Source organism: Nanorana parkeri, unplaced genomic scaffold, assembly GCF_000935625.1.
Source record: "Nanorana parkeri isolate BGI_ZX_2015 unplaced genomic scaffold, ASM93562v1 scaffold760, whole genome shotgun sequence".
In the NCBI taxonomy this organism is placed as follows: domain Eukaryota; kingdom Metazoa; phylum Chordata; class Amphibia; order Anura; family Dicroglossidae; genus Nanorana; species Nanorana parkeri.
Window position 1 is genome coordinate 6,190 of NW_017307028.1, and position 10,859 is coordinate 17,048.

At 41.3% G+C, this 10,859-nt stretch overlaps 1 protein-coding gene across 1 annotated transcript in view; it reads right to left on the reverse strand.

The window, feature by feature from the left end:
- Window positions 1–4,486: 4,486 nt before the first annotated feature.
- The window catches only part of LOC108793576, a 14,046-nt gene continuing 7,673 nt past the window's right edge, over window positions 4,487–10,859 (reverse strand). Inside the window, exons 5-6 of the mRNA XM_018564561.1 lie at window positions 9,191–9,304; window positions 4,487–4,669 (exon numbers count right to left, since the gene is read on the reverse strand). Coding sequence (XP_018420063.1) covers window positions 4,487–4,669; window positions 9,191–9,304 — 297 coding nt within the window. The remainder of the gene's footprint in view (window positions 4,670–9,190; window positions 9,305–10,859) is intronic.

The window sequence follows — 10,859 nt, forward strand, 5'->3', positions numbered from 1 at the left end:
CAGGGGGGCAGGGAGTAGAGGGGTGGCACAGTCTGTAGCTTCTCCTCGGATCCCTGCTGCTCTCCCCCGCCTGTGTGGGCAGAGGTAGCGGGGATCTGAGGAGAAATGGAGCACCAGCATGGGGTGGAGGACAGAGCACTGTCATCAGGATGGATGAGCGGGGAGAAGATTGCAAAGCCGCCGGCTGTCAAATCCAGGTTGGCCGAGTGGCTCTTTGCGTGGCCGAGCCACTCCTGTCACTTTCAGGATGGCGGAGCGGAGAATCTGTAAATATGTGTGATATTTACTATTTTTATTCACTAAGAGTTTGCTGAACCAAGAACCAACTAATTTCTTGACAAAAATCATGTTTGGCAAATTTTGCCACTAATATGATGGGTGTTTGTCCTTGCAAATCTAAATATCTTTTGCTCTCTTATTCTCTTATTGTCATTTAAACCAAGTCTAGGTGCTTTTACTATAATTGTTTTGGACACTAGACATCATGCATGAATTATAGGGTTCCTAACCACGAGGTTGATTTTATAAAATAATTTTTTTATGATGGCTCTCAAGTATATTTTGTTATTATGAATGTTTTGGATGTACTTTAAATGGTAACAAACTGGTGTATTGAGAGGGTGACTTGCCTGAACTAATTTGATCAGTAGTTATCATTAGATATTATTTATTAGGGTAATTTTACATGCCAAATGTTTAATTTCAGGCTGCAGTTTAAGGGTTAAGTCTTTAAGTGCATCTACTGTATAATAATTTATATTATTTTGCTTAGGTTTGTCTCTTTTTGTAGTTTCCACATATCTGGTCACACTAGCACCTGTTATACCCCAATTCAGCTTTCACGATCCTGCAGGCTGACTCTGCTGACCTCTCACCTGCTGTCCAGCCTGAACTTCCACCAGCAAATTGGTATGAAACTAGTGAGCCTCCGTTTTTGTCACATGCCTGGCACGGGTTTTCTGCCTGGCCCTAGATTCTAAGTTCTTCTAAGAACTTGTTTAAGTTCCTATCTTAGCCTGTTGGTCCTGTTGCACCAAAGTAGAATTGAGTGAACAGTGGCCTAAATGTACTAGAGACAAATAGTACAGGCAGGTGTTTTACCACAAGAATTAAAGGAGAACTATGAGGTGAGTGCTTTTCACTCACCTCATAGTACCACAGATGACATGGCAGAGTAATTGGCCAGCAGCAAGAAAAATGTAAATATCAAATTTAGGCCTAGATTTGTTAGAGACAAAAAGCAAAAAGGAATTAAGCTATTGCAGGGGATACAGCAATGCAGAACTGGCCAGCAGCAGGATCGTTTTAATCAGGAATATTAGGTATTACTGGTGTATTGCTAACTTTTGTTTTATCAATGGGGACAGGGGGTGTGTTGAATGAGACAGATATAATGTAAGTTGGTTTAGGTGCACAGTGTTTTTTCACTCAGTAACAAAAGCCCACTTTTAACTGCTTGAAGACCAGGTGTTTAGATCCCCTACCTGGCCAGGCAAGAAGCTGCACACAAACAAAAGGGGCAGGTAGCCATATAAGGTTAATGACCTCACTGCAACCTGCCCCACCCCTTTCCCTGGCCACAGCTGATTTGGCGGCAGTGAAGGGAACTTCCATCCATGCTTGTAGGAACTCCTTCTGTGTCTGGAGGAGCTTAGGTTCGGATCATGTTCAGTCCAAACCTGAGGTCATCCCTAATTGTGACCAAGGCAGCAAAATGAACCCAAACCTCTCCTACAGTTCAAACACACATAGTAACTACTGTAGTTCAGTATTGCATAGACAATATTTTATATGTGCAAAGTATATAGCATCTAGATTGTTCCCTAATTGCAACTATTGTAAAATACAGTGGGGGGATTCGTCAAAACTGGAGCAAACAGAATCTGGAGCAGTTGCACATAGTAACCAATCAGCTATCTTTTCAGCTTGCTCATTTAGGGCTTGTTCACACGACGTCCGGATTGTGTATGGACCAGAACCGTGCGCTCCAGCACCCAAAATGCATCCCAATGTATCCCTATGTTTTTTACGGGCTACAATTCTCACGTGCGCCGTCCGTTCCGGACAGAGAAAATACTGCATGTTACATTTTGTCCGGTTCCGTATACAGTCCGGAAACGCACAAATGTGCCGAAAACGCACTGCAGCTAACATACTGACAGCCCTACTCCGACAAAAAAAACTGTAACGTGGTAAAAAACGCATTAAAAACGCACTGCACGCATAGCACTGCATCTGCAGATCTGCATCATATCTGGACCGGAAAATCGTGTGAACAAGCCCTAAAGCTTTGAAAATGAAAGAGAGAAGCTGATTGGTTGCCATGCACAGCTGCTTAAGATTTGGTCTGCAGCAGTTTTAATAAACTCCCCTCAGTGGGCAAGATCTCTTATGTGCAGATTATGGAGCTTTAAATATTTCTCTTTCGTATATTGCTTTTTTCAACTTTGTTAATGTTCTAGGTTAAAGAGTTATTATTTTATAAATTTTTAATTTTCCATAAATGTAAACATATTAACAGTTAAAAAAACATAAGATAGTACCTTTTGTGAGAGTATTGAAGAGTGAAGAACTGGAAGTAAGTATGTGGTGAAGATGTTCTCCCCATGGTCAATTGATGGCTGCAAAAAAAAGTAATTACCATTTTTTAGATTACCAATTTAATTGGCTGTTTTATATTTTAATTAGGGATGTACCTACAAATTCCTACAGGATCTATCAATACATATTTGCCTGATATTAATGCTTTCAAACTACATCAAAGACCCATAAAACAATAAAGGTTCTAAAATAGTAAGTGTGATAAATTGGCAGTGTATAACTGGAGCTGCGGCAGGCTGGCGTGTGGGCGGGCGTGTGGGCGGGGCGGGAGCTGCGGCCGGTTTTTACACAGTTTATGTGCCGCTACCCCGAAAGTAAGACCTAGCGGATCTCTGTAATATAAGACCTACCACTGAACTAGGTCTTATTTTCGGGGAAGGTCTTATATTACAGAAATCCCTGAAGATAGTGCTAGGTCTTATTTTCGGGGTAGGTCTTACTTTCGGGGAAACACGGTATTAAAACCGAGCAGCGGCGGCGATCGAGTCCAGGCCCCCCCGCCATGGTTTTCGGGGTCCCCCGTTCCTCGTGACCATGGCATAGGAGATCACTATAAAGCCCCTAGAGCAGACGAAGAACGGACGTTCATCTGCTCTGTGTGATCACTGAGACTGTGGCGCTATATATATATATATATATTTATGGCAGTTTCAAAGAGACTTCAGTTGCTATCCAATCACTGGTGCTAGAAAGATATGATTGTGTTCTTTGGACTAATCATGGATTTCTCATGTGAGTGAATAGGAGCAACTAGGATAAAGATGAGAGAAAGAGACTGCAACAACAAGCAATTTTCCTGAGAACAATTAATCGACAGGAAGTCCTGTTCAATAAGGAATTTGTAGACCACTGACAACTGAAGCTTAGGGACTTTTTAGTGTATCCTCCTATAGAAATCATTGCTTGTGTAGCGCCCTCTGCTATGTCGCTACTAAATTTAGTGTATATCTGGACTGTAATGCAGTCCATTTGACCCGTATTTTGTATTGGGGCCGTCATAATACCGCTAAGCTCTGGATTGAAATGGAACAATCATACTCTGTAGCTCCATTATCTGGTCTTCCATGGTGCTATGTTTCTGCCTTAATTCCGAAGGAGATTAAAAATCATCCAACTATTATGCCTACTTTGACAGTAACTAAAATTGTTTTTTTACAAGGAACATTGTCATCAGATCCATCACCTCTAATTCCTATTTGAGGGAACCTTGCTTTCTTACCGGGACTCTGGGATGGGGTATTTAACCTCCCTGGCGGTATGATTTTTAATTTTTTTCATGTCATTTTTCGGTCTATTTTTCTTCGAATGTTTTTTCGTCTTTGTCGTTTTTTTAAATTTATTTTTTTAAATATCCTGCCGCTTTCCCAAGTGTAGCTCGGGGTTACCGCTTATGGTATGGAAAAGTAACCCCGAGCTACACTCGGGAATACCACCAGGGAGGTTAAGTTACTAAGGAAAGCTGGAAAGTTTAGAGCTCTTAATTTTCTGGAGGCTTTGGAATGGCCTTCAGAGACTATTTTACAAACACATTCCAGCTATGCCAGTTTAACTTATTGGCAAACAATACAATTGTCCCATTTTTTAAATTCTTTACCATAAGCTAGACGATTTGATAGACCACTGACTGCATTTGAACACGAATGTGTCCAGACAGGTTCAATGCGGCATGCCCTCTCATTGTGTTATAGGCTCTTGGTTGGGAAAAAAATGACATCCTCCCCGTGGTTTTTGATAAAGTGGGAGGAAGATTTACATATAAAGTTATCCCCGGAAGCACGTAAAAAATTACTATCCCTATCTTTCCAATCCTCTATATGTAATAAATACCAAGAACTGGGTTATAAAATTGTTTCGAGGTGGTACAGGACCCCGCAGAAGCTACATGCTATGTTTCCACAGTCTTCTGACTGTTGTTGGCGATGCGGGAACCCAAAAGTAGATATGCAGCATGTATTTTGGTCTTGTTCGTTATTACAGAAGTTTTGGGACGAGGTTCAGGCGATGACCCAAAGATTCTCTGAGATTCCAATTCCAAGAGACCCAGACTTCTTTCTACTCCAACACAGTTCTATTTCAATGAAAGCTTATACACGCTCAGTTGTAAGGCATTTGGTTAATGCAGCACGCGCCTGTATCCCAGCCTTGTGGAAGAGACTGGAACTACCTAATATATTTCAATGGTTAGATCGCATTCAAGAAATTTACATTATGAAAGACCTTACGAGCTCTATTAAAAACACCTCCGATAGTTTCCGGAAAACTTGGCTTCCTTGGAGGGAGTTTATAAATTCACCTAAATATATCGCAATAAGACGAGACTCGGGATAGTGACTATGGGGCAAAGAAGGACTTATATTGTATGTATGTATGTATGTATGTAAATGCATACATATGCATACGTGTAATTATTATTTCGTTTTTTTTGGTTTATTTGTTTGTGTCCTTGTCTTGATTTACGCAGTTTAATCATTCTCATAGGGTTGGGCCTGAGAGGTCCGTTTACGTCTTAATTTATTTGTGTAAAGATAATTATCTGTAAAAGTTTCTTCTCATGTTTTGTGTTGTTTGTTTTCAAAAAATATAAAATAAAGAATAAAATAAAATAAAAAATTAGTCTAGATGCTGATTTGCTCTGAGTTCTGCTGGATTCCCTGAGTTTGGTGGATTGAGGGAGGATCCATCCTCAGACTGTGACTGTGCATCTGACTCTGACCAATCCCTGAGCAGGTTGACTCAGAGGTATGGCTGAAGGCAGGTGATAAAAGGTTTGGGGACACCTTCCAGAACTCTCTCTCTCCCCTGGGGCCCTCCCTGGGAGGAGGTCTGTGTAATACAGATGCCTGGCCTAGGCCTCCGCATGTGGCAGATGCTGGGGGCCTAGAGGCCTAAGATACTACTGGATGCCTGGTCTGAGCCTCAGTATGTGGCAGATGCTGGGGGCCCAGAGACCTTAGATGCTACTGCAAAGGAACCTGATGGAAGCTGGGCTGGAGGTGGAATCTGCTTATCGAGGAGTGTCGTAGAGGACCTGGTGAGAGCTACCGTCTGGAACACTGTAAGAGATCCCTCACCCTATTCTCAGGTACTTTACTGTAGAGAAGCCAGTTGGTGCGCTACAAGTCCAGTGACAGTTCTCTTTCAAAGTCCTGGACTTTTCCTGGCTGTTCTTTGTGCTACTTCATATTGCTGGTCGCTCTTACATGACAATTGTGCCACTGATACAAGCTGTTGCTAAGGGAGAAGACAGAGTTCTCCAAATTGTTGCTCGGGTATCCTGCAATCCCAAACCCTCTCTCCTAGTTGATACTGTGCAATAAATGCTAAAAAGACCCTAGGACTCGAGCCTGTTCTATTCCGGAGTGTCGGTGTTGCTGGAGCTAAGAAAGGGGCCGGTGGCTAGCAAAACGCGTAGGAGAACCCTAGTTCATATTCAGTGGCTCCTTCGGGGGTGAGTGCTACACTTGTGCTAGAGAAGTATAGATTAGCGTTTGCATGTGGGTGTATGTATGCATACTGTAGCAGTCTGTATTTTATATAGTTTTTAGCTATAACTAAGTAGTTTTGCGTACATAGCATTTGTTGTATAGTAAAAGTACGTAAAATATTATTACTGGAATAGTTTCCTTGGCTTTAAAACAAGAAGCAGACAAATAGCTGTAAAAGTTTGCAAAGCAAACACAGTGGCAAGAAAAGTATGTAAACTCCTTGGAATTTACTGGTTTTCTGCAGTAATTTTCCATAAAACGTGATCCGATCTTCATCTAAGTCACAACAATAGACAAACATAATGAGGGGAATTTATCAAAACTGGAGCAGACAGAATCTGGAGCAGTTACTGGATGCCTGGTCTGAGCCTCAGTATGTGGCAGATGCTGGGGGCCCAGAGACCTTAGATGCTACTGCAAAGGAACCTGATGGAAGCTGGGCTGGAGGTGGAATCTGCTTATCGAGGAGTGTCGTAGAGGACCTGGTGAGAGCTACCGTCTGGAACACTGTAAGAGATCCCTCACCCTATTCTCAGGTACTTTACTGTAGAGAAGCCAGTTGGTGCGCTACAAGTCCAGTGACAGTTCTCTTTCAAAGTCCTGGACTTTTCCTGGCTGTTCTTTGTGCTACTTCATATTGCTGGTCGCTCTTACATGACAATTGTGCCACTGATACAAGCTGTTGCTAAGGGAGAAGACAGAGTTCTCCAAATTGTTGCTCGGGTATCCTGCAATCCCAAACCCTCTCTCCTAGTTGATACTGTGCAATAAATGCTAAAAAGACCCTAGGACTCGAGCCTGTTCTATTCCGGAGTGTCGGTGTTGCTGGAGCTAAGAAAGGGGCCGGTGGCTAGCAAAACGCGTAGGAGAACCCTAGTTCATATTCAGTGGCTCCTTCGGGGGTGAGTGCTACACTTGTGCTAGAGAAGTATAGATTAGCGTTTGCATGTGGGTGTATGTATGCATACTGTAGCAGTCTGTATTTTATATAGTTTTTAGCTATAACTAAGTAGTTTTGCGTACATAGCATTTGTTGTATAGTAAAAGTACGTAAAATATTATTACTGGAATAGTTTCCTTGGCTTTAAAACAAGAAGCAGACAAATAGCTGTAAAAGTTTGCAAAGCAAACACAGTGGCAAGAAAAGTATGTAAACTCCTTGGAATTTACTGGTTTTCTGCAGTAATTTTCCATAAAACGTGATCCGATCTTCATCTAAGTCACAACAATAGACAAACATAATGAGGGGAATTTATCAAAACTGGAGCAGACAGAATCTGGAGCAGTTGCCCATGGCAACCAATCAGCTTCTCTCTTCAGTTTGTTCAGTTAAGATTTGAAAATGAAAGAGAGAAGCTTAAGCTGATAACACACAAACAATTGTGATTTCTCGTGTTTTTATTGAACATCCCCAAAAAACATTCACAATGCTGGAGGAAGAAGTAAGTGAACCCTTGGAGTTAATAGCTGGTCGAACCTCCTTTGATTCAATGACTTTAAGCAAGAGCTTTCGGTAACTCTGGATCAGACCTGCACAACGTTCAGGAAGAATTTTTGTCCATTCCTCTTTACAAAACTGCTTCAGCTCAGACATGTTTGTAGGATGTCTGGTGTAAATGCTCTCTTGAGGTCATTCTACAGCATCTCTTTGAGGTTAAGGTGTGGGTTCTGACTGGGCTTTTTTTTTTCTGAAGAAGCCAGTCTGTGGTGGATTTACTTTGATGCTTAGGGCCATTGTCCTCCTGCATCACCCAACTTCTACTAAGCTGTAGGATATTTTGGTAAACTTGGGAATTAATTTTCCCCTTGATGATGGCCAGGCCGTGAGGCAGTGAAGCAAGGCCACATCATGATATTCCACATGATCATGTTTTGATGTTGTTAAGCTTTGCCCCTATTGCACCATACATAGTGCTGAGCATCCTTCCCAAACAATTCAACTTTTGTTTCATCATTTCACAACACATTTTCCCAGCAGCATTGCGGGTTTTTTCAAGGTGCTCTTTGACAAACTTCAGGAGCACAGCAATGTTTCTTTTTGAGATCAGCGGCTTCCTCCGTGGTGTTCTGCCATGGACACCCTGCCTGTTCAAAGACTTACGTATGGTAGACTCATGAAAAGGGATGTTTGCCACTGTGCCAGTGATGTCTTCAAGATTTTAGCTGTTATATATACATACATACACAGCAGAGACTTTAACCTAACAACAAACATAAGTGTCTTTCATATTCCTGGTTATTTTGTCACACAGCTTCATCTATTTCTTCATAAGACAAAGCTGGCTCAGCCTTTCTGCTGGACTATTTACAACAGTCACCAGACCAGACCTGTTGTCTGATCACAGACTGCTACTTGTTTACTTCAGACAGATCAGTCTGTTTAGACAGAGACTACCTTTGTCCCTTCACAACTTCCAATAATCTCAGATGCCATTCTGGCTCAGCCACCTGTCTTTGTAGGTCAGGGCCAGACAAGCCTGGATAACCAGTTCCCATATGTCAGGCTTCAAGCTGGTCTCGCAGCATGTAGGGGCAATGGCTGACTAGAGAATGTACTTCTTTGTGGGCAACATCCACCTGTCTTCACTCAGTTTCACACATGTCCAGACACCTTTCTCTGCTGAAACAGGCACTATCTGTGTATGTGTATATATATATATATATATATCAGACATCCCAACCTGCAAAACCTTATTTCAGGGAGGTGCCCTTCTCATTTCAGGTAGGTACGTTCTCATTTCAGGGAGGTACCTTCTCTGTTTTTTTTTTATTTTGACAGCGGCCAGCTAGCAGGGGAATGGATAGCTAGGCTGCCATTGGTCATTTCAAATTGCAATAACCAATAGCAGGCTTGCTCTTGTACCCACCCAAGGAGAAAATGCCTTAAGAACATTTAATTTTGACCCACTTGCACAACATCCACAGCTTTTTACACTGTGTGAAAAATCCCTACAACTAATGAGCAAATGTTGGTTAATTCGCACAGCATAAATGTACATGCAGTTTTGCTGGGAGAATGGCTATGTGATTTTTTAATATGTAAACCCCATACTTTATATACACAAAGGCAAATACAAAAGGAAAGAGGCAAAGTGTGAATATACCTCATCTAAAATTTTTGAAATTGCTTTCAGTTCACCTTCCTTTTTCTTTTTTGATTCCTGCTCCAGCTTTTCTATTTTGTTTTTCCCGTCACATGAAAACTGCCATTTTGAGTTCTAAAAAAAAGAAGGCAGTGTTAGAAGAAAATCAGCAGTCTTGGGAAGAAATGTAGATTACCTTTTCTTTCATGTCCAAGCACATTTTTCATTATTTATTTGTGGTATCTTCCTATGAGAGATGTGAGCATGCTCATCACTTGTCTGATATTACTGGTAATTACCAACACTCCCATAAAACTAAGATGCTGTCTGGAGCGAATTAAAGAAGATGAAACAGTTTTCCTCCAGCAGCCCAGGGTGTTAAGAATACATGAGGCTCTACAGGTCACATAGTCTTGGTTGTTAGGATGCAGGTGGCCAGGCCACATAGCAACATTGACTGTAATGGGGAGGTGGCTTCTAGTGTCCTAGAACACAACAATCCTGCTCCCTGTCAGTCTGTTTAACATTGTAAAAAAGGTTAAGGGCATCCTAGGTGATGTCAATAACCATATATGGTGACACCCACAGTTGGTCCGTGATGTCAGCCAGCATCCCAGCCGGTTTGACATACAGCTGCTGGCCGGGAAGCTGTTATTTGTGACGGGAGTGCTGTCATGGGAGAGGGTCATCATGGCTCAGGTGTTCGTACATGTGTCATAGGTTGTCAGGGAATTGTACATCATAATTGATGATGGATCTACAGCTGCATCATTAAAGCATAATGCTTTAATGGTGTAAACATACACCAATGTTACAACATAAATAAATAAATAAGAATAGTATCAAAATTGATAAATGAAAAACAAGACACAATCATTGCATAAACATGCAAAACAATTATAAGTTTGTCTACTTATAATTCTTCAGCGGTGAATAGTCCAATCGATTAAATGAAAACTTGCGTGACCAATAGATTTAAATCAGATAATATGTGCCAATATCAATCACAGTGATACCGGTAGTGATGGTAAAATCCAGACATCAGTGTGCTTCTCCCTTCCTTGAGGTAACTCCTCAGAAAAGATGTGACCTTAAAGTATAAAAAGATCAGCACTTATGCAACAGATTCTAATGGATCCTCACTGTATCCTCTCACATAGACATTAGCCCAGAAACAGTTTGCTTAAAATACAAAAAGCAGTGCAATATAATAATAGTGTAGGCATCCTTTGTTATGAAACACAAGATGGTAAAATTAAACTCACATCATGCTGTACTGACAGCACCAATACACCATTACCAATAGAAGGTGCTCAGAGCCAGTGCATTCAAACTAAAGTGGTTTAGTTTGAGGGCACAGGCACTGGGCACCTTATAACACTGTCCCCTGATGAAGCCACTATTTTGAGTGGGGAAATATGTTGGGTGGGGGCACGGGCAGTGCACAATAGCATTTTTTTCGTGGTGGAACGTCCATGTAGAGGGAAAAAGAGAAGAAAAGCATATGAGAGGAAGAAAAAATACTGCAAGAGCAAGATAGTAAGACCTCTGCATTTGAGAAACTAGAAAAGATTGACATCACTACATGGAGTCGACTATAGGTTGTGTTAGGACTGAATATTGATATTCAAATATCATAATGAAAAAAAAAAATATATATATATTTATAAAAATGAAATAAAGTTTATTA